The 27138-nt window shown below is 59.0% G+C and overlaps 2 protein-coding genes across 2 annotated transcripts; one reads left to right on the forward strand and one right to left on the reverse strand.

Moving 5' to 3' along the window:
- Window positions 1–72: 72 nt before the first annotated feature.
- Window positions 73–7876, reverse strand: DDX49 (DEAD-box helicase 49). Its single transcript, XM_065917378.1, has 13 exons — window positions 7711–7876; window positions 6482–6605; window positions 5744–5829; window positions 5533–5654; window positions 4773–4960; window positions 4491–4631; window positions 3450–3525; window positions 3087–3163; window positions 2836–2933; window positions 1569–1643; window positions 851–939; window positions 672–743; window positions 73–573 (listed from the first exon to the last, which is right to left on the reverse strand). The coding sequence occupies exons 1-13, from the start codon at window positions 7823–7825 to the stop codon at window positions 385–387; spliced, it is 1452 nt and encodes a 483-aa protein (XP_065773450.1). The 5' UTR covers window positions 7826–7876; the 3' UTR covers window positions 73–384.
- A 277-nt stretch (window positions 7877–8153) lies between these two features.
- On the forward strand, window positions 8154–25869 carry COPE (COPI coat complex subunit epsilon). Its single transcript, XM_065917382.1, has 10 exons — window positions 8154–8329; window positions 15102–15164; window positions 16905–17005; window positions 20121–20273; window positions 21427–21480; window positions 21903–21984; window positions 23042–23197; window positions 24330–24398; window positions 25451–25525; window positions 25676–25869. Exons 1-10 carry the CDS (start codon window positions 8204–8206, stop codon window positions 25721–25723), a joined length of 927 nt encoding a protein of 308 aa, XP_065773454.1. The 5' UTR covers window positions 8154–8203; the 3' UTR covers window positions 25724–25869.
- The last annotated feature ends 1269 nt before the right edge of the window (window positions 25870–27138 follow it).

A 27138-nucleotide genomic window follows, 5' to 3' on the forward strand; every position in this document is an offset into this window, starting at 1 on the left:
CTCTTCTCGCTGCCCCTGCTCCCCAGAGTCAGACTGCAGAAGTTAAAAGACTCATTTATTAAGTACCTCCTGCAAGTGACACACCTTTGCTCATCACACATCCAGGGTGACCCTGGGCTGGGGTCACTGTACCCCAGGTGGACTGGGGCCCAACCTGATAGCCAGTGTTCTTCCTTCCTCAGCAGCCTGCCTCTTGGCCAAGGCTCTGGAAAGCGGCCGCCAGAGGATGCAGGGTGGAGGGCTGTGCACTGTATGTGGGTGTCAGCGGGCTCTGCTGAGAGGCACTGGGCAGGCTGGCAGAGGGTCCTATCCTCAGGGGAGGGCGCTCCAACCCTCAGCTTGATGGAGGAGTCCCACGCTAGGCCAGTGGGCACTTTGCGGAACTCAGGCTGAACCCTGAGCGGGTGCTGGGCACAGTGAGGCCTCAGGCCGGGCCCTGGGCGGGCGCCCCCTGCAATCAGCCCTGCTGGCCTTCTGCCGCTGCAGTGTCTGCTCAACTTTCTCCTTGAAGCGCCGGTTCTTCTGCTTGATCTTGGCCAGCTCCGCCTTGCGCTTTGCCTCCAGGTCGGGGTCCTGGCACAGGGAGGACCGGAAGCTGGCTAAGCTGACTGTCCTCCCTGGGGACCCTTGCGCCCTGCCCCTACCACACAGACAGCTCCGCCAGCCCTCACCTTCCCCTCCAGAATCATCTGCTTCCGCTTGTTAATCTCCTTCTTTTCATCAAAGTTGGCTGCCTCCAGTTTCTGGGCAGGGGGGAAGGAGTAGGGGGAGGGAGAGGCCATCACGGGGGTTGCCACCTTAGAGGAAGCACCCTGGGTCCTCGAGGACGAGCCCCTTCCCCAACACTCACAATCTCACACTCCCTCCGCACCACGTTGACCTGTGTGAGGATCTGTAGGACCTGGGCTTCCTCCACTGAGAACTCCTCCAGCTTCTTCTCTGTGGGGACAGCAGGGACCTGGGGTTGGGAGGGGGCAGGGAGGGGCAGGCACCACAGGGAGAAAGATTTCAACCATGTAGTTCTCCATGCAGCAGGGCATGTGAGGCCATAGAGAGTCATATCAGATAAAGATCAGGTGGGCAAGAGCTAGGTACAGATTGCTCTCTTTTTCTGGTTGTTAACAACACTATGAATTTGATTAGGAGTTTTTTTTTTTTTTCTGAAAACAGTGTCCATTAAAGTCAAGATGTTTCTGAATCTCAGGACAGTCTGTGCAGTGGTTGGAGATGCCCCAGAGCTTCTCGGTCTTGGATATACATTAAACCACCCAAGGGGATTTTTGAAAACATGCCTAGGCCATAGCTCTGGGGCCTGACTCATTTGCAGGGACCACCCACACACTGTGGTCTGAGAAACCAGAGTCCCTTCCCATCAGATGTGGCTTTCGGCTGCTGGAGGCCATGACGGAGTTTCTGCTTCAATAGCTGGGCCAAAGAAACTTCTATGGGGGTTGTGTAGGAAGGAAAGTGCAGTTTAAGCCTCCTCCCATGAGCGGACAGGCAGGCATTGACAGGATGAGTGGACGTCTCACCTGGAGGCACTACCCTCCCCCCCCACCCCCACTCACTGATCTGCTCCTCGATGGCGTGAACCAGGTGGATGTCATACTGCGTCACCAGCGTGATGGCCTGCCCCTGCCGCCCTGTGGGGACACACCCAGATTATGTGTTGGAGACCAGAAGGGGCCGATACAAGCAGGTCCTGACTGCTAGGTGGCTCAGAGCTCCTCTTGATCAAGAGGAACTGCACAGGAGCTCAGTGGGTGGAGGAATGAGTGGAAACGAAGGAAGCTTAGAGCGTCAGGTCTCAGCCCCCTGCTTGATCTCTATGTGGTAGGCAGGTCTGTCCCACTGGAGTAGCAGGACTCCAGGGAGAGGCGGCTGTCCTGCCAGTTTGGCCTTAATCAGGGACCGGTGACGTGGCTGATTTCCCGTTTCGGTATGGCTGCCAGGGAGCTCAAGCCCAATTCTGTCAGCAGGAAGCCCAGACAGGCTTCAGCTCCGATCTCTACATGCCACCTTCTCTGTTCCCGGTTTCCATGAGACAATGTACTAGAACAGCCCTGGGAGCTGACCCGGCCTGAGACCCTCAGAGCGGCCCCAAACAGGCATCACATTCTTGTTACCCACTGCTGGACGAGGCGGTGGGGGCCCAGAGAGCTGATGTGACCGGCCTGAGGCCACGGGGCAGGAGAGAAGGGCCAAACCCAGTCTGGCTCCAGAGACCATGGCTCTGTCCGCTCCAGGTGTGAGAAAATCTCCCGGACTCTGTGTCCCTTCCGGGTGGGGCTGGGGAGCAGACGCAAGGCTCCTACCAGGAGTCACAGCAAGTGGCTGAGCTTGAATGCTGAATCCCTCAGGACAGCATCTTAACCCATCAGGACCCATACACCTGTTTGCTGCTGGGCTAGGGCGGCCAGCTCTGACAGGTGGAGGGGGCTCGAGTGAGGCAAGAGGTAGCGGTGGGGAGGGGGGTTGTGTGTGCCGTGTCCCCAGGGGACAGCTCAGCGCTGCCTGGATCATGTGGAGAAGACACACCACCCCCACCTGTGTCTTTTTGTTTGGGGGGGTTTTTTGGCTGTGGTGCGTGGGATCTTCCCCAGCAAGGGGTCAAACCCGTGCCCCTTGCATGGGTAGCGCAGAGTCTGAGATGCTGGACCGCCAGGGGAGTCCTGCCCACAGTTCTGAAAGGAGGGTTCCCCCGGCTTGCAAGCACTGCCTCTAGTCTCTCTCAGCTGCAGCCTGTGGCGTGCCTGCCCCACCAGCTCGTGACTGGCTCTGCATGCTGTGCGGGCAGGAGGGTGGGTGCCCCAAGGCCGCCCCGCCTCTGCTCACCTGCGCGGGCTGTCCGGCCAACTCGGTGGATGTAGATCTTTGGGAGTCCGGGGGTGTTGTGGTTGATGACCACCTGCACAGTGGGAATGTCCAGGCCCCTGGAGGCAGAGGTCAGTCAGCACCTCTGTCCATGTGGGGAAACTGAGGTCGGGACTCACCCAGGGCCACTCGGTGGTGAAGTGGCCTTCGGTCCTTCTCTGGCCCTTTTGTGGGGGCCACCGTGGGGGAGGGAGCACCCTGGAGCCACTCACCGGGAGGCCACGTCTGTTGCAATCAGGATCCGGTAGATGCTGGACTTGAACTTGGCCAGGGCGGCAAAGCGTTCTTTCTGTGCCAAATTGGGAGAAAATTGGGGCAGGGGACTGTTTCAGAGTTTATGCTTGCTGTGTGAGGCCTGGGGACACGCATGGCAGAGGCCAGGACAGTCTCCACCCTCAAGGGGCTCACAGCCCAATGAGGGAGATGACCTTGAGGAGTCCAGAACGGGGCAGATGGGGCAGCAAGAAGAGTGTTCCAGGCAGAGGAGAGGGCCTGAGCAAAAGCCCCGGGGCTGGGAGGCGTCCCCAGGGTGAGGCTGGTCGGGGAGGGCTCTGGGTGGCCACCTGGTGCCTCACCTGTTTCATCATGGAGTGCAGAGCAACGGTGGGGAAGTTGAACTTGCGTAGCATCATGCATAGGATTTGGCAGGTCCTGGTGGGAAGGACAGGCTGTCAGTCCATCTAGTGCTGGGGTCCTGAGAGGGTGCTCCACCGCCCGCCCCCTCGAGACCCCTAGCAGTGACCCTGCATGACAGGGGAAGGAGCAGCGGGAGAAGGGGTCCCGCGTCCTGCCTGCTGACCCCTTCCCTGGCCTAAGCCAACAAGAGAGCACTCTACGTCCAGGCTTTTCTCTTCTGGTAGCCCAAGAAATTCTTGGGGGGCAGCGGTCAGGAGGTCTCCTCCACATGCTTTGGGCTGCCCTTCTATGCTGGCTCAGGCTAGACCAGCCTACAGCTCCTTGATGCTCTCCCCAAATATGTCAAAGGATTTTGAAATCCCTGGGTCTGTGGAGGGGACAGCCATGGGGGTGATGTGCTGGGCCTCAGTGCCCCCCTGAGACCACAGCAAACTGGCTGCTCCAGGGCCTTCCCAGCTGGCTGCAGGGGTCTCCTGGGGAGAGCCCAAGGCCCTCAGCTCTTCCAGTTAAGGGCAGGTCTGAAAAAGTGCAAGTGTTAGTTCCTCAGTCTTGTCCGACTCTTTGCAACCCCATGGACTATAGCCCACCAGGCTCCCCTGTCCATGGAATTCTCCAGGCAAGAATACTGGAGTGGGTTGCCATTCCCTTCTCCAAGGGATCTTCCAGACTCAGGGATTAAGCCTGGGTCTCCTGCAGTGCAGACAGATTCTTTACCATCTGAGCCACCAAGAAAAGGCAGGTCTGAGGACTCCCAAATCCTGGCTCTGTCTTCATGGGGATGACCTTATTAGCAAACTACTTGACCTCTCTGAACCTCCTTGAGTGGATCCTCTGAAACTGCTGGTCGGAGCAGAGACCCTGGAGTGCCAAGACTGGCCATGTGCCTGACACCTCCAACTGCAGACCACCTGCTGGACCTCCATGAGGCGCAGGGGGAGGGACGCCCAGGGGACGGAAGCGGCAGGCCCGCCCATGCTCACTTGCATGTGTTGGTGAAGATGATGATAGACCAGTCCTCATGCTCGTCCTGGAAGTTCTGGATCAGGTGGACCAGGTAGGCATCCTTGACCTTCTCAGGCACTAGCAGGTAGCGCTGGTCCAGCTGTTCCACGGTGCGCACCCTGGGCACGGGCAGATTTGTTTCCCCTTCTGTTGAATGAGGTCACTGCCCGCCTCACCCATGGTCAATGACCTCTGTTGGACACCCCTGCCTCCTGCTTGCCCTACCCCATCCCGCCGCCAGAAAGTAGCTATGGACTCACGGGGCCTGAGCCTCCCAGAAGAAGGGCTGGTTGGTGGCCAGGCCCTGTAGCTCCCTCAGTGTGTCTGTCAGCGTGGCGCTGAAGAGCAGCGTCTGCCTGCGGGCGGGCACGGCTGCCAGGATGACCTCCAGGTCGACGGTGAAGTCAGTGCAGCCCTGCTCCAACAGCCGGTCCGCCTCATCCATCACCTGTAGCATCAGCCGAAGCAGGCAGGGGGTGGGGACCTGAGGTGAGGCCGCTGTCCAAGGCCTGACCACCAGCCCAAGGCCCAGCCTACCTCCTCCACGTGCCTCCTTCCTGGGCTCAGACATGCACCCTGGAGCACTCTCCCTCGAGGTCTTGGAGGCCTGCCGTCTTGCCCATCTCAGCTTCAACGTCAACTCCTCAGAGAGGCCCTGCCCTCTACTAACTTTTTAGTGTGTGCATGCACACGCACTCAATTGTGTCTGACCCTTTGTAACCCCAAGGACTGCAGTCCTCCAGGCTCCTTTGTCCATGGGATTTTCCAGGTGAGAATACTGGAGTGGGTTGCCACTTCCTCCTCCAGGGAATTTTCCCCACCTAGGGATCGAACCCGCATCTCCTGCATCGGCAGGCAAATTCTTTACAACTGAGCCACCTGGGGAGCCCATCTTTTCCAGTACAGGCCCCCTTTCGTTGGTCCCTGAGATGTCATTGTCACCATTCCTAACTTGGTAACGGATGGTCTATGGGACACACAGTTCCCAAACGGATGAATCAGGGCCCCAAGCTGACTCACCAGGAAGCGGATCTTCTTTATGCTGAAGGTGTTGGAGCTGCGGAGGTGGTCAGCCAGGCGCCCCGGTGTGGCAATGACTACGTGTGGTTTCCGGGAGAGCTCCAGGGCCTGGGCCACCATGTCTGTGGGTGGAATTCGAGAGATGGGGCTAGGTAGATGGTCTGAAGCTGCAGCAGTCCCATGCCCAGAGCCTCCTTGGGTCCCCCCATACCCATGCCGCCGACGATGATGCAGTCTTTCAAGCCCAGAGGCTTTCCCAGGACCCGGAACTGCTCTGCGATCTGATAGGCCAGCTCCCTATGGGCATGAAGGGGCCAGACTGAGCCAGATAGGGGTTTTGTGCCTGCCTCTCATTCCCGTCTCCATTAATAGGGCCTCCTGCTTGCATCTTTCCTGTTCACACACTCTCCATGGCTCCCAATCCCCTTTGGACAAAGGTTCTGATATGGACTGTTGGAGGCCCACTGTGGCTCCTGCCCTCTCACTAAGCTGGGTGCCCGAACAGAGTATGGCTTGTCCTCGGCCAGTCCCACCCAAACTGGCCTTTCCTCATCCCACGTCCTCAGCAATGACCTTGACACCACAGTTATCAAAGCCCGAGACTTAAGTGTCAACCACCCCCACCCCCCCACCCCGCCCTGCTCCAAGGCTGGTCAGTGGGTCAGTGGCCATATCCCCTCCTCTCTGCTCCCAGCTCTGTCCAGGCCTTTCCTCTGCCCATGTGCCTACTTCCCGGCCTTCCTGCTTGCCCTGAGTCAAGCCCTGTGCTCAGCACTTTTCATACACCATCTTGCGAATTCTTCAGCACCTCTAAGGGTTGGGCTAACTTCTGTTCCCATTTTGCACACATGGCAAGTGTACTCAAAGAGGTAAAGGCACGTGCTCAAGAGCACCCAGCTGGTTAACTCACCCGAGAAGCATGTGTCTGTGTGTGGGGTGTGGGACTCACCTGGTGGGTGTTAGGACAAGGCAGAAGATGCCATAGGGATCCTCAGACAGCTTCTGCAAGATAGGCAGGACAAATGCTGCTGTCTTGCCACTGCCTGTCTTGGCACAGCCCAGGCAGTCCCGACCTGGGCAGAGAACAGAGCAGTGTCACAGGTGCAGACAGGTATTCCATCAGGCACAGATTACAGCAGCTAACATTTAATGAGCAATGACTATATACTCAGGCTTCCCTGGTGACTGAGTGGTAAAGAATCCAGCTGCTAATGCAGGAGACATAGGTTTGATCCCTGGGTCAGGAAGATCCCCTGGAGAAGGAAATGGCAACCCACTCCAGTACTCTTGCCTGGGAAATCCCATGGACAGAGGAGCCTGACAGGCTACAGTCCACGGGGTCACAAAAGACTTGGGCTCGTCTTAGCAACTTGACAAAAATGACAAAAACTGTATTCTCAGTACCAGCCTGCACCCTTTCTGTTGAAGACATTATGACAACTTTCCATTTAGAGTAATTGACAAATTTAAGGAGGGTGAGGCCATTATCATCCCCATTTAACAGAAGGGAAAACAGAGTCAAAGGTTTGCCCAGGACATACAGCCAGTGAATAACAGCCTGGACTGGAACCCCCATCCATTGATCTGAGATACCTGCTACTAAACACGATCTCATTTTGACTCCTTCCCAGGGATCAGAGCTTGGGAAACTCAGAATGTCCTCCTCAGCCCAGAATGCCCTCCCCCAACCTGCATCCTATTCTCCCTATTGACTCTTCATCCCTGTTTATTTACTGCCTTAACTTGTCACATCCTAGGCTTCCTGAAGGCATCTCTTTAATGGCAAAACTGGGTTGAACCAAAGGGGTGGAGAGAGGAGCAGTCTAGGGACCAGAATCCTGGATTTACCCATAATCTTGACAACCTCAACTGCCATTTGTAAAATGAAGACAGTAAAGCAAGTTCTACCGAATTTTCCCAGTACTATCTATTAGTTATTCATCAAACCCTCCCAGTGATGAGACTACGAAAGTTTCAGAGATTACATCACTTGTGCAGGCGAGTCAGTAGTACAGCCTAAACGTCAACATTACCTTAGTCGTCCTCCGGAACCCAGGATCGCCCGTAAAGTCCAGGGCTGCCCCTTGCCTCACGGGACCCGCGTGGGCAAAAGCTGAGAGAAGACAAGAGAAGCGACAGTAGCGGGGAAGCCTCCTGGAGAGGCCAAGCCACACTCACCTTCCAGGATGGCAGGGATGCAGCCCAGCTGCACGGGCGTGGGCTGCTTCAAACCCATCTGCCGACACTGTTCCACGAGCCACGAAGACAGCCCGAGTTCCGCGAAGCCTGCCATCCTCGCAGCCAGGGCAGTGTGAGCGCTCGTGTGAACGGTACTTCCGGCGCGTGTGGATGACGTCACGAAAGCGTTACCGTTTATTGGATCTGCCTCCTGCTTGGTCACACCTTCTCCAACTCAGTTCAAAGCCTCGACCTCATCCTTACCAAGGTTTCCCGGAATCCCGCGGGAGTCTCAACCGCAGGTTAAACTACAGTTCCCAAGATGCCCTGCGAGACGCACTTGCGTCTCCCGCCCCTCTATTCCCATTTAAGAGTCTTCCATTGGCTCATCTCCAGGGGCCAGTAAGCTACATTTTCCGGCGTGCCCGTAAGTGGCTGCCTCCTTCCGGTCGACGTGTCTTTCAGGAAGAGGAGCGAGTGAGAGGGCAGCGACATGGCTCCTCCAGCTCCTGGTCCGGCTTCTGGCGGCTCCGGGGAGGTGGACGAGCTGTTCGACGTGAAGAACGCCTTCTACATTGGCAGCTATCAGCAGTGCATCAACGAGGCGCAGCGGGTGAAGGTGCGGCGTCTCCAGGGCTGGGAGACGCTGGGGGCGGAGACGGAAGATGCTTCCTGGTGGCCGCGGGTCGGGCTCTGATTTTAAAAACCCTATCTTGTCTCCTCGCGCCGTTTCACCCCCCACACCTCTTCAGAGCGCGATGAGGAATTGTCTTTGTTCCTTGACAAAACTCAAAGCAGTAACATTTCATGATAATTCTTACTTGGACCGCTCACTCTGTACCTTAGGAGGCGTTTGAGTAAGAGAAAGGTTCATGCTTCTATAGTAATAGTAACAAATATAATGATAGTGCGGTGCGGTAGTAATAATAGTAATAGCAATAATAGTTCTCATTCGTTTCCGCCATGCTCCCAAATACCCCTAGAGACTATTATTTATCCTCATTTTACAGGTGAGAGAACAGGGAGGCTTAAGAGATAAATGAATTCTCGCCTGTTACCCTGCCCCTCTAGCCAGGTTATTTCTCCCCACACTTGCTCATCATTCATTCCTCACTGGCCATCTGTATGGGCCAGGCCGTGTATTCGTACTGGGCTCAAAGCTGTGACAAAATAGATAAAACTCCTATCTTTCTTGGAAACCTCAGCTCCCAAGGGAGGCAGATAGGCAATAAGAAAATAAGGTATCAGGGGCATCCCTGGTGATCCAGCGATTAAGACTTGGCATTTCCACTACAGGGGGCATGGTTCCATCCCTGGTTGGGGAAGTTCTGAATGCCACGCCAAATACAAATACAAATAAATAAAATTAAGTTATTTAAAAGGTGTCAGGAAGTGGTGTGATGGAGAGTGGTGGGAGTGAGCCTGACTGAGAGCTAGAAAATGCAGCTGGAAGGGCCCAGGCAGCCAGGCAATGAGTGAATGACAGGAGAGGGGGCAGCCAAGACTGCTAGCAGCACCTTTTTAGGAAGAAGATGGATGGTACTGTCACTTTGAGAGTGAGCTATTGGAGATTTTTAAAAAAATTTTTTAATATTTAGTTTTGACTGCGGGGCCTTCATTGCTGCTCAGGCGTCTCTCTAGTTGTGGAGAGTGGGGACTACTCACCACATGAGCTTCTTACTGCAGTGGCTTCTCTTGTTGCGGAGCACAGGTTCTAGGTTCAAGGGCTTCAGTAGTTGGGGCTTGCAGGCTCTAGAGTGCTGGCCCAATGGTTGTGGCACACGGGTTCCATTGCTCTGAAGCATGTGGAATCTTCCTTGACTCATCACTGGCAGGCAGACTCCCTCCCAACCACTGGACCACCAGGAAATCCCGAGGATTTTTAAGAGATCTGAATGTGACAGGGTCTTTGCCTGCCCTCACGGTCTAGTGTTCTGAAGAGAGTAAACAAGTAAAGAATTGAGTGATTATGTAATTACAACTTGAGCCCTGCAGGGATAGGAGAAAGTGCTGATCAGATATGGGGGGCATGGGAACGGGGGTCTGCTTCATGTGGGAATGGTCAAATCAGACCAGGCTTCTGTGACTGTCATCTAACCCTGTGACCAAACCTGGAGAAGGCTCTCACTCCATAGGTGAGAGTCCCAAAGGTGCTGAGGCAGGGGTGAGCACTGTGTAGTCAAGGCCTAAGAGGCTGGGGTCTCAGAAGTGGGGTGAGCGTAGTGGGGGAGATGAAGAATGAAGTGAGAGGCAGGGCTTGGGGTGAGGGGGCCACAGCAAGGGTTTGGAGTTTATTCCCAAGGTGTGGGAGGCCATAGGAGCACCATGCAAGGGGAGTGGCAGACGTCTTCATGGAGGCAGCTGAGGTGTTGGAGGAGTTTGGATTCTGAAGTGGAGAAGGCTTGCTTTCCCTCTTGGCCTTTGACAGTGAACCCCGTGTCCCTGAGTGTCATCTGTGGTATGGAGGGTAAAACCTGGTTTGGATTCGTTGAAACAATGTTTGCATGATTGTATTAGTTTTCCGTTGTCAGTGTGACAGAGGACAGCTCAAGGCACCACAAGCTTACTATCTTGCAACTTCTGTAGGTCAGAAGTCCAACCCTCCTCTTACTAAGCTAAAATCAAGGTATCGGCCCGGCTGTATCCTTTTTGGAGATTCTGGGGAAGAACCACCTTCCTAACTCATTGAAGTTGCTGCCTCTCGGCCAGGGCCACCCTTAGTTCCTGGAGGCTTCTAGATGCTTCTCTCCAGTCCTCAATCTCCCACATCACCCTTCCATCTCAGAATCAGCCACGGAGGGACTTTTCTGGTGGTCCAGTGGTTCAGACTCTGTGCTCCCAATGCAGGGGGCCCAGGTTCGATCCCTGGTCAGGGAACTAGATCCCACATGCTTCAGTGAAGATCTCCTGTGCTGCAACTAACATCTGACGCAGCCAAATAAATAAAGAGAAGAAAAGATCCAGGCATGGGGGTTCTTGGAGTCTTGCAGATTTCCCCTTCCCCTTCGTTCCCTTTGTCTGAAGGTCCTCTGCTTTTAAGGGGTTCTGTGATTAGACTGGACCCTCCCAGATAGCCCAGCATGGCCTCCCCATGTTCAGGTCCATAATCTTAATGACACCTGGGAAGTCCCTTTGGTGACATAAGGAAAGCTGTCCTAGGGCTGCTGTGGGCATGTCTGGGGGCCTTACGTGCTCGGCGTCGCAGCTGTTAATGTGCCTCTCTGCTGGGTCGAGTAGACCGCAGGGAGGTCGGCCAGGCCTGGCTGCCTCAGCTTCTGGCTCTTCTGAGTTCTCCCTGCAGCCAGGGCTGTCATAGCACCCCTCTGAGCCTCGCTTTTCCCTCCTGTCAGACGGGAGCCATGACTTTGATCTCAGCAGGGCCCTGTGAGGGTCTGTGTCATACTCAGCGATCCACCTTCTGTCTTCTCTTGTGTGTCTGTTCTGTTTGTGTTATAGCAGTGTGTTCTTTGAGTCTTACTGTGTCATAATATGCAGATTTTACCTCCCTGCTGAAGGGAACAGCACAACCTGCTGTATGCAGAGAGCTATGGAAAGCAAAGGAAGCCAGATCAGCTGTCAGATCACTGTTGTTGGAGGCAAGGCTGCGGTGCAACCTCTGAACTGGGGCCTGTGTGCCCTCTTCTGCAACATGGTAAAGATGCACTGGCACCAAACCAAGAGACCCTCCTTGCCATGGCCAGAATAACGGGAGTGCGTTCCCTGCCGAGCCCTCTGATGGGCTTTAACACTGGTCCGCCGGCTACCTAAACCCCCTTCGGCAGCGTGGATTGGGTCAGATGGTGTCCCTGATGAGATGCGTCCACTCGGAACCTGTGAATGTGACTTATTTGGGAAAGGGTCTTTGCACACTGCCAGGTGGTGCGTGGGAAAGAATCCTCCTGCCGATGCAGGAGACACAGGAGCTGGAATTCCATCCCTGGGTCAGGAAGATCCCCTGGAGGAGGAAATGGCAACCCACTCCAGTATTCTTGCCTGGGAAATTCCGTGGACAGAGGGTTCTGGCGGGCTACATCCATGGGGGCACAAAGAGTCACACATTTCTGAGCACACTCACATGCAGCTGTATTCCAATGAAGGATCTCTGGATGAAATCAGCCAGGATTTAGGATCGGCCCTAGACAGCATGTTAAAAAGCAGAGACGTCACTTTGCCAACAAAGGCCCCTATAGTCAGAGGTGTGGTTTTTCTAGTAGTCATGTTTGGATGTGAGAGTTGGACTATAAAGAAAGCTGAGTACTGAAGAATTTTGAACTGTGCTATTGGAGAAGACTCTTGAGAGTCCCTTTGATCGCAAGGAAATCAAACCAGTCAATCCTAAAGGAAATCAACCCTGAATATTCTTTGGAAGGACTGATGCTAAAGCAGAAACTCCAGTACTTTGGCCACCTGATATGAAGAGCCAACTCACTGGAAAAGACCCTGATGCTGGGAAAGATTGAGTGCAAAAGGAGAAGGGGACGACAGAGGATGAGATGGTTGGATGGCATCACTGACTCAGCGGACATGAGTTTGAGCAAAATCATGAGACAGTGAAGGACAGGGAAGCCTGGCGTGCTGCAGTCCATGGGGTCCCAAAGAGTCAGACACAACTTAGTAGCTAAACAGCAACTAAATCCAGTGACTGGTGTCCTTCTCAGAGAGAGGCTTGAGGCAGACAGAAAAAGTGGAGGCAGAGTTTGGGGTGATGCAGCCGCCAGCTAAGGATGACCCAGAACCGCCAGCAGCTGGATGAGGCAAAGGCGGATCCGCTTGGCCTGTGGAGGTAGCACAGCTCTGCTGACACCTTGATCTCGGACCTCTGGCCTCCAGAACCACAAGAGAACAAGTTTCTGTTGTTTTGAACCCCACCCTAGGTGGTGGTTGGTTATAGCAACCTCAGACAGGCACCCCCAGCGGTGGCCCCAGGTGGAGCCCCTGGTGTGTTGCGACGCTGGTGCCATCATGTTTGTTTCCCTACTTGTTTCTCAAGTGCCCACAAGATGGCAGGCACCGCACAGGTGTTAAGGATGAAGCAGCTAAGAAAGCCTCCAGGAGCCAACAGTCTGGTGTGGTCAGCTGACACTGATGGCCAGTCAGAGGATGGGATGTGGTCCTCTTCCCCAACCCCATCCCTGGCCTCCCTGGACCATTCCCCTGGCTCTCCGGCCTGGTTGCACCTCTGAGCTCCTTGCAGGCAGTTTGGGGGCCCCCCGTGGTTGGATGTCACTGGTGGATGTGAGCCTCCTAGCTTTTCTGGTCTTTGACCTCCCAGTTGGTGCTGATGAGCCGTCAGGACTAGGCACTGGGGCACTCCCCTGGGGGCACGCTTCACAGTTCCTGGGGTCCCCTGGCCTGTACACCGGTCTTCGTTCTTATGCCTCCCAGAAGCTCTTCTCTTTGGCTGCTTGGGAAGGTCCTGAGGTCTGCGTGTGGGGTCTCGGTGACCCCCCTCGGCCATCCTGCAGGGTCAGTGGTGTGCCCGTTAGATGCAGAGGGTAGCTGAGGCACAGAGTGGCCTCTGGTCCCCTGGTCCCTCGCAGGGCATCTCACTGTGTCCCTGCTTCAAAAATACCAAGAGCCAGCATTTGTCCCTCTCTTTTTTTAAAGAAAATAATCTTACTTATTTTATTTTTGGCTGCCCTGGGTCTTCGTTGCTGCACGCAGGCTTTCTCTGGTTGCAGTGAACAGGGGTACTTGGTGTGTGGGCCTCATTGCAGCGGCTTCTCTGGTGGAGCACGGGCTCTAGGGTTCGGGCTTCAGTAGCTGTGGTGCACAGGCTTCGTGACCTTGCAGCCTGTGGGGTATTCCCGGATCAGGGCTTGGACCCATGTCTCCTGCATTGGCAGGTGGGTCCTTTACCACTGAGCCACCAGAGAAGCCCCTTGTCTCTCTCTCTCTCTCTTTGTTTATACTGAAGTTGGTGTGGGGACCCCAGCTGGGTTGTCTTCACCAGTGTCCAGCTCTGAGGGTCTTTTGAGAGTCACTTCTTTAGAAGACACTGTGTTCCAAGTCCTGGCCAGATCCCGGTTGGCCACCGTGGCTGGAGCAAGCTGCCGAGACCCCGTGGCGAAGCTGGCTGGAGTCTAGCAGGGGCCAGGAGCCAGGCTTCTTGTTTGCAGTCTCCGGTGGCCTGAGAGGAGGACATGTCCACCTCCCTCACACCCTCGGGCTGGGAAGAAGGCCTGGGCACTTGAAGCCTGGTTCTCAACCTCGGGGGAGGGTAGTCCTGGCATGCTCCCTCTGGTGGGGCTCCAGGCCATTGTCCCCCAGCTCGGGCAGCTTGGCAGGCCGTCCTCCCTGCTGGTCCCCGGGCCCTGTGGTTTGGAGTGGCGGCTCCAAGGTGGCCAGGCCCCCTTGCCAGGTCACTCCCCTTTCCTGGCCCCTGCGCGACCTGTCCCAGCACCCCCGCACCCGCTGGGCTGAGTTGCTCTGTGCCTGCTCACCGCAGGCACCGTGGGGTCTCCAGAAAGTCGGCCAGCTCTCAGGTCATGGTCCAAGGCTGTCCCCCAAGGAAGGGCCCCTCGCATGCCCGCAGCTGCACTGGGGCCCTCTTCAGGGTGCTGCATGAGCTCGCCTCACAGCTGCTTCTGGGTTCTGTGTGGTGACTGGGCTGGCTGAACGTGGCCCGTGGACCTCGTCCCCGAGGACATGGCGGTCTCCAAGGACTCCCCCCGCCTGGCTAGACCCCAGCATCACTGTGCTGGGGCAGCCAAACTGAGCTTTCCCAGAAAGGTCCTCTGAGTGAGATGAACCTTTGTCTCTCCTGTTGGTCACATTTAAAGAGCGTTTGAAACCAAAGCGGGATGGAAGTATTGGCTGCAGACAGTAAAGTCCCCTTTGCACATCTCCCGCCAGGTCCCATCCCTTTCCAGCATCAGCCATCCACCTCCAGATAGGAGTCTTCCCAGGCCTGCTTTCCGGGCTTGTGCAGACGTAGGCGGCAGTGCACGCCCACCCCACCCCGACTGCGGGCATCCTCGGACCACCTGGCCTGCTGAGCCGCTTCCCTTTGGGTCGGCTGCACCTTGGGGCCCTTCCCCATCAGGATGGGCAGCCCAGTGTCCCGTGGTCAGAAGCGTGGGTTCTGCCCTGGCCCCTTCTGCGTGGCTGGGGCCGTTTCAGCCTGTTAGTGTCCCCGTCCCTCACCCAGCCGGATGGGGGTAACAGTCAAGCCACCTTGCCCAGGGGGCTGTCCCAGGGGGACAGAATAGGGTGCCCAGCATGCCACATGCCGTCCGTGGCGGCTGCTTTCCTGCGGCCGAAGGTCATGAGGCAGCAAGAAGCCAGGGCGGGGGCTAGGCCCAGACTCCTGGGAAGGCTGCCTACGGCGGCCTCTGTGGGCCTGCTGGCCACACGGCCCCGTGAGTCCTGACCTGCCTCTGCTTCCGCAGCCATCCAGCCCGGAGAGAGATGTGGAACGAGACGTCTTCCTGTACAGAGCGTACCTTGCACAGGTAAGCATGGGCCCTTGACCATGACTGCTGGCGCCCTGGGACGGGAGAGTCAGGAGCAGAGTGTCGGCGGGGCCAGCGCCCTGGGACGGGGGAGTCAGGAGCAGAGTGTTGGCGGGGCTGGCGCACTGGGACGGGGGAGTCAGGAGCAGAGTGTCGGCGGGGGCAGGACCCCCGCAGCCGGCGTGGCCACCACAAGTAAGGTGACTGTGTCACTGAGGCCCCGCAGCACCAGCTCAGAAGACCAGGGTTCTGGGTTTACAGAATAACCGAGCAGGTGATAATAAAATTCCAAATCCCCAGCCCCACCCCACAGGCAGTTTCTCTCATTAACAGTTTGGGTTGGTGGGGTGCTTTTGTTACAATTGATGCACTGGTGTTGATACTGTTGCTAACTAGAGCTGGCAGTTTAGACACTGCAGTTAAATTTTTATGCTACAGTTAAATTTTTAAAAGCAGCATTACATGCTGTGCTCAGTCATGTCCAACTCTTTGTGACCCTTTGGACTGTAGTCCACCAGGCTCATCTGTCCATGGGATTTTCCAGGCAAGAGGACTAGAGTGGGAAGCCATTTCCTATTCCAAGGGATCTTTCCACCCAGGGATGGAACCCACATCTCTTGGCGTCTCTTGCATTGGCAGGCAGGTTCTTTACCTGGGGCTTAAAAAGCAGCATTCCCCTGGCACATAATACAGTGAGAGTTCATCCCCCTGTTTTAAAAACAACCCGGGCTCTGCAGAGAGGATTGAACTGTGCCCGCCGTGTTCCCGCCCCAGGCCCACTGCACAGGAGGGACCGCCAGCCTCCCTGCACAGGAGGGACCGCCAGCCTCCCGCCAGCCATGTCCCCTTGGAGCAGCGGGGAGAGGGCAGGCCTGGGCTGCTGTGCGGTGGGCACGTGGCTCCACAGGTGCCCCCACCTCACATCAGGCCCCAGCTGGCTTCCCAGGTCCGTTTGCATCCTTCCCTCTATGGAGCATTCTAGAACCCGAGGGGACTTCCCCTGTGGCCCAGGTGCTCCTCCCCGCCACCTCCCACCTCCAGGGTTTGCGTGCAAACCATCAGAGTAGGTGCCCCAGTGCACTCCAGAGTCTCCTCGGACATGTTCATGTAGGCACGTGTGTGTTTAAAAGATAAACACGTGTAGGGACCGCCCCAGCGGTTCAGTGGATAAGGCTGCATGGCTTCCAGTGCGGGGGTCGTGGGTTGGATCCCTGGTCAGGGACCTAAGACCCCACATACTGCATGGCAAGACCAAAAAATGAAAGGTAAGCACACGCAGAAGCAATGAACTCACTGCAGCTGCTTGGAAAGAAACAGGAAAAGGGTCCCTGATTCTCGTTTCCCTTGGCAGTGACCTCCCTGCTGGATGTCTGTGGGCAGGGCGTGCGCTCTGCTTTAGCAGAAGCACGCACCCAGGGTCCCTGACCCTGGTGACCCCCTCCCCGAAGCTGGGGGCCCTCTCCCTGTCACTTCACCACTGGGGGCTGTACAGTGACCAGCCAGGGTCTCCAGCTGGAGCAGTGGGCCATGCGGCTAACAAGTGACGCTGTGCCGGCTGCCACAGTGCGCTGTAGCGGTGCTGCTCCCGTGGGCCGAGGGGCGTCCCTGGGAGCGGCAGGCACTGGGGCTTCCCCAGGGCGATGCTGGCGCCAGACAGCCCCTATACGTTCCCCGGGGTCTGGGACACAGACGGCACGGGGAGGTCCAGTGGGGCTGACGGTGTCCGTGTCCTACCCGCAGAGGAAGTACGGCGTGGTGCTGGATGAGATCAAGCCCTCCTCCGCCCCCGAGCTGCAGGCCGTGCGCATGTTTGCTGAGTACCTGGCCAGCGACAGCCGGCGGTGAGGCTGGGGCGGGGCTGGGGCACCGTGGATGGGCCTGGGTGAGCAGGGATGTCTGGACAGCATCCCTCCTGTGTCCTCTCACCTGACTGAGCCTTGGTTCCCCTCACCCACACGGGGGGCAGTGTGGGGCCCTGCTTCAGGGAGGCCTCTGCGGGGGCGGGAGACCAGAGGTGGGGACCGACGCACAGGTGCCTAGGGGCTGCGGGAGCCTCACTGCCCAGAGCGCCTCCCCGGGGCGCGTGGTGGGACCCTGCTGCCCACCTCCCATTGCTGCTCGCCTGTGTTGCGGGAGGCGCTGGCGGCTGCACCGCCTGTCGTTCATCTCTGTGCAGACGGGTGGGAGGGTGGACACTGAGTCCTCACTCTGAGCTGCATGACCACCTTGTGCCGCAGACCCGTAGGATCAGGCTCCCTCAGGCGGTGGCCGGGAGAGGCGTGGGGCAGGGCTGTAGGGGCCCGGAAGCGCTGGGTCTTCCAGGACCAGGCCTGCCTATTCTCTGCTGCCCGGCGTGGGGTCTGAGACAGCACATGGTCTGGCCTTGCTGGCTTCAGGTGGCTCCTGCTCAGGCAGGTCTTGGGCTGGGCTGCTCACCCAGGTGCCTGTGAGCTCAGCCTCTGCTGGGAGCTGTGTGGTCCTGCCTCGCCTGTGTGTGGAGCACCAGCCTGACCCAGCAGGCCCTGTGGTTCCCTCACCCCCGGGAATGGACTGGTCACAAAGCCCCCTGGGATTTCAGAGGGGAAGCACTCCCCAGAGGGTGGCTGGGCTAGAAAGCTGGGGCAGCACAGCCCATGATGGAGACGCTCTGCTGAGAGCCGGCCCCCACCTGCCCATCCCAGCCTCGGGGCCTTCTCACAGCACTGTGATCCCTCGGGGGTCTCAGGGGGTCCTCTCCTGAACTCTGCCCCGTGGAGCTTGTTAGACCAGGATGTGGTCATGACCTCATTGATACTACGCTTCCCTCATTGGCTGCTGCAGCCCTCTGTGGGTCCCAAGTGTGGATATCTCCTGTGACCCCCACTTCTGCTCCTCATGGAGGGCAGCACCCCATATGCAACCTCCTTTGATCTGACTCCTTGGTCTACAGAGAGACCAGAGGGGTCTCCTCAAAGAGGCCGAAAGCAGTGGCCGCCAAATGGGGACCCCCAAAACCTGTGAACCTGGCCTCGTTGGAAGCGGGGTTTCTGCAGATGTAAGTGGTTAAGGACCTTGGGCTCATCTTGGATGTAAGGTGGGCCCTGAAGCCAGTGACGGGTGTCTTCAGAAGAAATGGAAAAGAAGACAGACATGGAGGCCACCTGAAGACGCAGGCAGAGATCTGGATAAAACAAGACACAAGGCAAGAACTGCCACAGTGCCAAGAGCCGGGAGGGAGGCCCAGGACACATTGTCCCTTGGAGTACTGCAGAAGAAACCAGTCCTGCCAACGCCTTAAAAAAAAAAAAATTATTTGGCCGCATTGAGTCTCAGTTGCCACGTGCAGGGTCTTTGATCTTCACTGCAGTGTCTTTAGTTGCAGCCTGCGAAATCTTAGTTGCGGTACTTGGGGTCTAGTTCCCTGATCAGGGATTGAACCGGGGCCCCCTGCATTGGGGGTGTAGAGTTTTAGCCACTGGACCACAGGGAAGTCCCCTGCCAACACCTTGATTTCAGACTGCTGTCTTCTAGAACTGTGAGAGAATACATCCTTGTTACTTTACTGCTTCCTGGTGCTTTGTGATGGCAGCCCTGGGGCAGTTAAGACAGGCGCCCTCTTTGCACCCCACTAGCCTGGGTGATGAGCCCTTTGGGAAGGGGAAGGAGCTCCGGGACTGCTGCAGGCATTACAGAAAAGAACCCACGGGAAGCCGGGGCATGGAGCTGGTGCTCAGAAAAGCAGAGGTGCTCATGGGGCATCCATCCTGACAGTGCAGACTGCCTGGCAGGCAGGTGGTGGAGAAAGCGCCAGAGCCCACGGGATAATCACAGCACGTTCCAGTAACGGCGTATGACGCCGACGTCACGAGGACAAGAGCAGGCCGCACGCCCACCGCCTGTGCGCTGGGAAGCAGGCGGGAAGCTTTGTGAGGTGGCCTTGGGGCGGCTCATGCCAGCCCCGTGGGATCCCTGCACAGTCCTGCCGCGTGCACCGTGGGCAGCAGACTCAGCTGTGAAGTTGTTTGTCCGTCAGGCCCCTCTCTGGTGGGTGCGGAGAGGGTGACAGACAGGTCCCTGGCCTCCAGGGACCCTGGGGTACACAGACATTTGGCCACTACCCCCTGAAACCCACATGAAATGTAGGCATTTGCTGAGACAGCGTCGGTCCCAAGCTATAGCGTTTGTCCGGTAGTGACACAGGGACCTTCTCTTGTTAATTGCCCAGCAGCCCTTTTGAAACAAGAGTCCCAACTCCTCGATTTGGTTAAGCAGTTCCTTTTTGGTGTAATGTGACGTGTGGGTGCACCCAGCTGGTCCTCAGGCCAGCCTGGACTCCAGCCTGGCGCCAGCACCCAGGCCCCAGCCCAGCACGCCACCCACCTGTCGGAAGCAGTCAGGCTGGGGAGCTAGGGACAGCCACTGTGGCCGTGGGGCGTCTCCCTCACAGCCGGCCTCAGGACCCAGGACCAGTGCTGACCGAGGTAGATCTGGATCCTCTGCTGAGACCACCAGCCTCCTGGGGAAGTTGGCGGCGGCATGAGAAGGAGGTCCACCTGTGCAGCCTCATGTCCCCGCGGTGGGAGGTGCCCCCGGCAAAGCCAGCCCACCCCTCTGCACTGGGGTGGTGTGCACACCTCAGCCCTTGAGCACTGCAGCCAGGGGAGTGCGGGGCCTGGGATGTCATCTGTGGGCAGGGCCAGGCACGACCCTTCCTGCACCGCATCTCCCCATGGGGCCTGGCGCGCCTGACCCCACTTCTGGCCTCGGTTTTCCTGTTTGTGTGAAGGCTGAGAAGTGCCTGAGGAGGTGGGGAGACCAGCACCCAGGGGGCTTGGCACAGACAGCTGGGCCCATCCTGCCCACTGCTGCTGTGTGCCGGCGGGGGCCTGACTCTCTGTCTCTGGGCCTGTCTGCTCCCCCGGGGGGTGCGGCCACCTGCTGCCCCTGCCTTGGGCCACGAGCAGCTGTGTCTCACAGGGACGCGATCGTGGCCGAGCTGGACCGGGAGATGAGCCGGAGCGTGGATGTGACCAACACCACCTTTCTGCTCATGGCCGCCTCCATCTACTTCTACGACCAGAACCCAGACGCAGCCCTGCGCACCCTTCACCAGGGGGACAGCCTGGAGTGGTGAGTGGCCGTCCTGCACAGGGCTTTGGGGGGTTGCCTCCTGAGTGGCCCTTCTGCTGTCCAGGCCATCCAGAGCCTCATCAGCTGTTGTCATAGGAACGGTGAGGGGGGCTGCTCTGAAAGTGGGCCTGGGGTGGGGCGCAGGCCTCTCGTTCCGGCTCCAGCTCTTGTTCCCAGTTCCAGAGACACTCTCTTCCGCACGGCTGGGCTGAGCTCTGAGGACATGGCACCCTCAGCTGAAAACCCTCTGTTCCCGGCAGCGGAGCTGAAAGCACCTTTGTCTCTGCCTGAGGCCTCCGTGCCCGCCCTCCCTCCACAAAGCCTTGTGTTCCTCTGCCCAGGGCCCTGGCCTGTCCACTTCTTCCTTGGGCCCCCACCACCCTCCCCTGAGGCCGGCCCTTGGGCATGGCAGGCCTGGGTGCTGGAGCCCCGTGCAGCCTGCAGCTGGCTCCTCTCCCACCCCAGTGGGTGGCTCTGGGCCGTGCTGTGACCCTCGCTGCGGCCGGGGCTCCACCAGCGCTCTGGTTTCTGCCTTCCCTTGGTTAGTCTTCCTTCTCCATTTATGTCCCACCTCAATGCAGAAGGGGGTTTGCAGTCGGCCTGGTGCGTGGCTGAGGTGGCAGTGGGTCCACGAATGTCTCTCATGCCCCTCCCCGGGCTCTTCTGGGTGCTGGGTCACGTTCCAGCGGGAAAGCTCTGGAACAAGAGCCCACATTAGTGATTGGCGTCCCAACTGTCTAGACCTGAGAGGGGGTGGTGGGTGTGGGCGCTGAAGGCAAGGAGCACATGCGTCCTTGCAGCACTTCATCCGGGACTGGGTTTGGAAAGAGGAGGGGGCTGCAAACCGGTGGCTGGCCTTGGGGTGGGCAGGGAGTGGGCCACAGGCCTGGGGACCCCGCGGAGCTCTCAGCCTGATCCTGCTCGACAGAGGCACAAGGCCCGAGAAGCGATGGGGCACTGGTTGCGGCGAGCAGTGCCCACAGAGTTTGATTGTACTGGGCTATGGTCAGCCTTGGTTTTCCCCTCTGCAAAGTGGGACTGGTGGCCCGAGCACTAACAGGAAGTCTCGGGAAGGTGGTGCTTAATGAGAGTGAGGTCCCTGTAGGAAGGTACGGTGGGACGAGGGTTCACGGACCACATACCTTTCCCGCAGCATGGCCATGACAGTGCAGATCCTGCTGAAGCTTGACCGCCTGGACCTAGCCCGGTAAGCCCCTCCCCACTGGCGGGTGGGAGGGAAGGGTATCTTAGTAAAGGCCAGGCTATACTGGGACTCTTGAGTTTTCCAGAAACCTGGCCTCTGTCTTCAGTGGGGACCACTCTGAGCATGCCCCCTGGCTCAGATGATCAGCAACGTGAATGTTTCTTCACGTAGCGTGTTCTGGTCCATGGGGGTGAGGGCACCACTGCTTACCTGCCCTTCCCTGCGTGGTGTGGCCTGGGACGGGGGGCGTAGCTTCCTTCTGTGAGACCGGCAGCGGGGCCCGGCCTGCAGGGTGGGGGCAGGCTTCAGACGTGTGTGGCCGCGGGGGTGTGGGGGTGCCACGCCTCGTGAGCAAGGAACTCGGGCCGGGGTGGGGGGCAGTGACCGGGCCCCGCAGCCACTGGGCCCCTCTCCTCCGCCCCCAGGAAGGAGCTGAAGAAGATGCAGGACCAGGATGAGGACGCCACACTCACCCAGCTGGCCACCGCCTGGGCCAACCTGGCTGCGGTGAGCCCCTGCCCAGCCTGGGCGGGAGCACGAGGGCAGGAGCATGCAGGTGCCCCGAGGCTGTAACTGGGCTTCACGGACACCCCGGGCTTCGTGCTTCCTTGGGGGCCAGTCGCCCAGAAGAGCCCCAGCACATTTTCTCTGTCACTCAGCCTTGACCCCTCCTGGCTTCCTATAGCACGATAGCTTGGCCAGAGCCAGGGTGCACCAACGGGGGCTCCGAACCAGACTCGGCTTGCCTCTCCCTGCACGCGCCCCCCACCCCCACCCCGGCTGCAGGGAGCCAGCCAGCCAGCCTGGCAGCACACCCTCCTTTGGGGCCTGGCCCCAGGCTCGGCTGCTGCTCAGCTCTCTCCAGGCTCCTGACACAGAGTTGGTGCCCGAGTCCCCCCTCGCACTCTCCCTCCTCGAGCCCAGCCCTCTTAGCCCCACATGCCTGGGCAGCAGCCCCATTTCTGTCTTGGGCTTTTGACCTCCTTTCTCTGAGTTCACTCTCTTGTCTGGGCTTTTTAAAACGTGCCCTTCATCTGCGAGCATCTGCACGTCGTTTTGCACGGCTGAGGCCTCACCCTGTAGGATCTATTCAGTATAGGGGACACGCCCCAACAGTCCTGTCTGGTAGCCTTGCATTTGTTCACAAGTGCATCTTCGTGTCAGGCTCTCCCGCCAGCGTGACTCTCTGTCTCTGCCAAGCAGACAGAACCTGCCATTCAGAATGCAGGCGGGCGGGCTCAGGACCGACCGTGGAACGGAGGCTGGGGGGCCATGTGTCCCAGCCCAGACCTCGGCCCCGCTGCCTGTGCGTTGATTCCTCCTTCCCGAAGCCGAGCCTTTCAAGTCCGTAAACTGAGGCCTTGGGGCTTGAGGGGTCTGCGCACCGCCTCGGCCCCTTCACGGCACCGGCTGCTCAGGGGCCTCTGTGGGGAAGGGGGCGGTGTCCCCAGGGTGCCTGCCCTGGGCCGCCTGCCGTGAGGGCCCTCCAGGAGGGAGCAGGCTGGGGCAGGGCAGGGCAGGGCAGCAGGGTGACAAGGCCGCGATGTCCCACCTGTCCCCGCAGGGAGGTGAGAAGCTCCAGGATGCCTACTACATCTTCCAGGAGATGGCCGACAAGTGCTCGCCGACCCTGCTGCTGCTCAACGGGCAGGCAGCCTGCCACATGGCCCAGGGCCGCTGGGAGGCCGCTGAGGGCGCGCTGCAGGAGGCACTGGACAAGGTACGGGCAGGTCCAGCCCCACCCCCGAAACAGGTGCGGCAGGGACCCCATGGCCTGCCTGCTGGCCGAGTCGGGGTTCTCACGCTGACTCAGCTGAAAATCGGGATTGTGAACCACAGTCCTCATTCTGACTTCTCTTGGAAATGGGAGGATCCCGTCAGCCCAGGCCTGAGCTAGGCAGACACACACCCTGTCTCCTCCTCACTGATGCCGCCGCTGCCTGGCCTGGGGCCTTTCAGGGTGATGATCCCTGACCTGTTTCTGTGCTTGAGAGAAAGCCATCCTACCGATGACTGCTGAGGAGCGAGCGGACCACACGCAACGTGGTGCCCATGCTCGCTGAGCAGAGGGCCTGGGCGTGCCGCCCGCCAGGGGGCTGGGGCTGCCGCCACGGCCTGCCTTCTCCCGAGCAACAGCTGAAGCGGCTCTTGATACAGTGAGAAACTGACCCCAGTGGCCAGCCGTCCCCCTCTTCCTCGCTGCAAGGGGCCAAGCGATGACAGCAGGTTGCTGGCCAGGAGAGGACAAGCCGAAGGGCGCCTGTGTGGAGCTGTGCCCCGTGCAGGCAGCCAGGGTCCTCGCGGCTCCTTGAGCCTGCGACACCCCGTGCAGCATGTCCCTGCCTCGCCCCCCATCAGGGCCTCCAAGGCAACAGCCAAGCCCGTTCCCAGCATTCCCCGGGCTTCAGCGCCCAGTATGGGCGGGTGAGGGGAGGTCAGCTGCTTGGAGGTTCTGGTAATTTCCTGCAGTTTCCTGTCAAGTCCCCTGGGGAGTGGGCGGGCGGGCCCTACCCCACAGTCTCAGGCCTCACGGCTGCAGCAGCAGGACCAGCTCGCTGGGCTGTGATAACGTTGAGGCTGCCTGGGCCTAGACTCTGTCACCTTAAGATTTGTGATAAATAAACATGCCCCTCGGAACCTGCAGCAAGCGGGGTCTCCGTGTCAGTCTGGCCTGTTCAGGAAGCACCAAGCCCCTGGGGAAAGCAGCTGGTGTGGGGAGGCAGAAGGGAAGGCTCCGAGGCCGCCACCTGGCCAAGCATCCGGTCACGGGGCATGCTGCGTCTCGTAGCCCCAGCCCTGAGTTGGGGCTGTGGCCTGGAGAAGCTGACCCTGCCCGTCCCCTCTCTTGCCAGGACAGCAGCCACCCTGAGACGCTGATCAACCTTGTCGTCCTGTCCCAGCACCTGGGCAAGCCTCCTGAGGTAGGCCCCTCCCCGCCCCCAGCAGGTGCCGCAGGGTTTTCCAGCCCTCACAGTGCCAGCCTGGGGTGGGCCGGGGTCTCCAGCGAGGACCTGGCTCCCCTGGGAGCTCGAGGCCACAGGGTCGAACTTCAAGGCTGGCCTGGGGTTGGGGCAGAAACCTGCTCCCTGTGAGTGTATGCGGCTGCCATTGACCCTGGGAAGTTGGTGGTGCAGGCAGTCCCCCAGGGCCCCCACCCTGCCCGGAGCTCTGCGAGTCCTCTGGACACTGAGGCTCAGGGCTCCCAGGGTGGGAGCTGGCCTGTGTCACCTCACAGTCAGGAGCAGGCAATGGGACAGAGAAACGAGGCCCAGGGGAGCCATCCTGGGGAGCCTGTCTCATCTGAGGGTGCAGGGGGCGGATGCGGGGCACTGCCCCATTAGGTGCCAGGCCCAGGCAGCCAGGGGCCCGCCTCCCCAGGGCTTCATGGGGGTCTGTCCCCAGTGCCTAGAGAAGGGCCCCCTGGCAGCCTCAGGGCTGGGGTGGTGTGTGACAGATAGGACAGCCCCCCCACTCAGCACAGAAACACCCCCAGACTTCCGGTTTGGAAGAAGCAGAGCTGCACAGACACCCACAGCCCTGTATGTCTGGCTGGGCCAGGGGTGGGTAGGGCCAGGCTGGGCGCAAGGCTCCGCCTTGGCCCCAGTTCCCATCCCCAGGCCTCTGAGGCGTCTCCATACAGTGTGCCCAGAACAAGCCCATCTCCTTTCCCAGCCCCGTCCCCCTGACCTGCCGTCCACTCCGTCTGGCCCCCTGCCTCTCCCCAGGCCTGGGTCCCCCCCCCCAGCCCACATCCCTGAACCCGGTGCATCCCTTCAATCATGTGCCAAGTACAGGCTCCTGGCCCCACCCCCCAGGGTCCCCTCTACTTCAGCATGATTCCTGGGTGTGCTGTGATGGAAAAACCGGGGCTCTTGCCTGGGTCTGGCTGGGTGGCCCTTGTTTCATCCCATTCTTTTCAGGTCAGAGCCAAAGTGGGGTCCCCATATTTAGCTAACCTTGCCTCCTCCCACAGGTGACAAACCGCTACCTGTCCCAGCTGAAGGACGCCCACAGGTCCCACCCCTTCATCAGGGAGTACCAGGCCAAGGTGAGCCCTTGCAGGTGGCCCAGCTCCGCCCCAGAGCCCGCAGGCTCTGCTCGGCAAGGTGGGGGACTCGGGGCCTGGCTCACAAGTTCTCCCGTTTCTCTCTCTGCCCGCCCCCTGCCCCTACCCCTGCACCCCCAATTCACGTCAAAGGAGAACGACTTTGACCGGCTGGTGCTGCAGTATGCCCCCAGTGCCTGAGGCCTGCCCCAGAGGCACTTCCGGAGGAGCCGTGAGAATGCGAGGCCAGGGCTCTGCTGCCCTCTCCGCCAGGCACTTGCCCTTTGGCTAGAAGCCCAGCCCAGCCCGCCGTTTTTCAATAAATCTCTCCATTCCAGGAATCCCCACCCAATCCGTGTTTGCTCCAGTCACTTTGAGGGGGCAGATGGGAGGGACCCCTGGTGACCAAACAGCTACTCCTACACTCAGTTGACATCCAGGGAAACTGAGGCACTGGGAGGTCACAGCCATCACAAGGGGTACCAGGATTTAAATGCAGCACCCCTGGGGGGTCTGGAGGTGGTGAGGGTGCCAGAAGTACTCAGGCCTCAGCTCAGTTAAGTGGGGAGGGAGCTTGCTGGGTCCTCAGAGGAGTAAACATCAACCTACCACACCAGCCCCTGCTCCTTGCTGCCGTGTGGTGAGTCAGGACAGACCCGCCGTGATGGGGCGTGGGTGCCAGAGCACTGCTGTGGCCAAAGCAGCGAGCTCCCTGCCCCGAAAGATGAGTGCCCAGTGAGCGCCCCTTGATAAGTAGAAGCTGGACAACAGAGGGCGGGAGTGGCCAGGGCCTCTGGGATGAGGTCACCATTGAGCCGTGTCCTCCTGAACAAGAAGGATCGGTCAGCCCAGGTTCTGGGAGGTCAAGCCTCCTGGGCAGAAAGGACAGCCTGTGCAAAGATCCTAGGGCCGCACTAGAGTCAATAAGCCGGATGGGGCTTTGTCTCTGGGCCCTTGCCTGGGGAGGGAAAGAAAGAAGATACTTGGCCTCCCAGAACCTGACCTCATCTGCCTCAGAGGTGGCCCTTGACTGCCAAGACAGGACAGAGAGCAAGGGACCCCCAGCCCCTCCCCGCCAGGTCAGCAGGGGATTGAGGTGGCAGAGGCCTTCCAGGGCAGGGGCAGTGGTGTGTACAAGGGTGAGGGCTGGGGTAAGCTCCCTGGGGAGGAGGAGGCCTGCCCTTTCAGGAAGGGCAGGGTACAAGTGCCTTTCTTGGGACCTTGGCAGCCCCCTCGGAGCCCTTGGTGCCTGGGAGCCCTGGTTCCCAGCTGCCAGCACCAGGGGCCACTTTGCGTTTCTCCTCTGCACCCACCCGTTGGCAGCCTCCTGCCTGGGCCGTGCCAAAGGGAAACTTGAGGCTGGGCTGGGGCTGGTGTGGGGGCGCAGCTCTCCCCTTACTGATGGGTGCCATAGTGACCAGATAGTGCCTGGGGCGGGGGGAGGGCAGAGACGGGTAGTTGGGGTGGTGCAGGGCTGCCCGACTGGACTTACAGAGGCTTGTCCAGCAGCTTGTCCTGGGACCCCTTAGCTCCCCTCAGCTTGCCAGGCTGGCTATAGAATTGGGTATCTTTAACGGACAGAATCCTTGCCCACACGGAGAGCACATTAAAAAAGT

This window comes from Muntiacus reevesi, chromosome 1, assembly GCF_963930625.1.
Source record: "Muntiacus reevesi chromosome 1, mMunRee1.1, whole genome shotgun sequence".
Lineage (NCBI taxonomy): Eukaryota > Metazoa > Chordata > Mammalia > Artiodactyla > Cervidae > Muntiacus > Muntiacus reevesi.

Excerpts from the sequence above, each read along its gene's own strand:
- DDX49 (XM_065917378.1), bottom strand. The coding sequence starts at position 7,825 with ATGGCAGGCTTCGCGGAACTCGGGCTGTCTTCGTGGCTCGTGGAACAG. Across the intron at positions 940-1,568 it reads CGCCATCGAGGAGCAGATCA|AGAAGAAGCTGGAGGAGTTC; the intron begins GTGAGTGGGGGT and ends CTGTCCCCACAG. Across the intron at positions 744-850 it reads TGCGGAGGGAGTGTGAGATT|AAACTGGAGGCAGCCAACTT; the intron begins GTGAGTGTTGGG and ends CCCCCTGCCCAG.
- COPE (XM_065917382.1), top strand. The coding sequence starts at position 8,204 with ATGGCTCCTCCAGCTCCTGGTCCGGCTTCTGGCGGCTCCGGGGAGGTG. Across the intron at positions 17,006-20,120 it reads CTGGCCAGCGACAGCCGGCG|GGACGCGATCGTGGCCGAGC; the intron begins GTGAGGCTGGGG and ends TGTGTCTCACAG. Across the intron at positions 21,985-23,041 it reads CCTGGGCCAACCTGGCTGCG|GGAGGTGAGAAGCTCCAGGA; the intron begins GTGAGCCCCTGC and ends CTGTCCCCGCAG.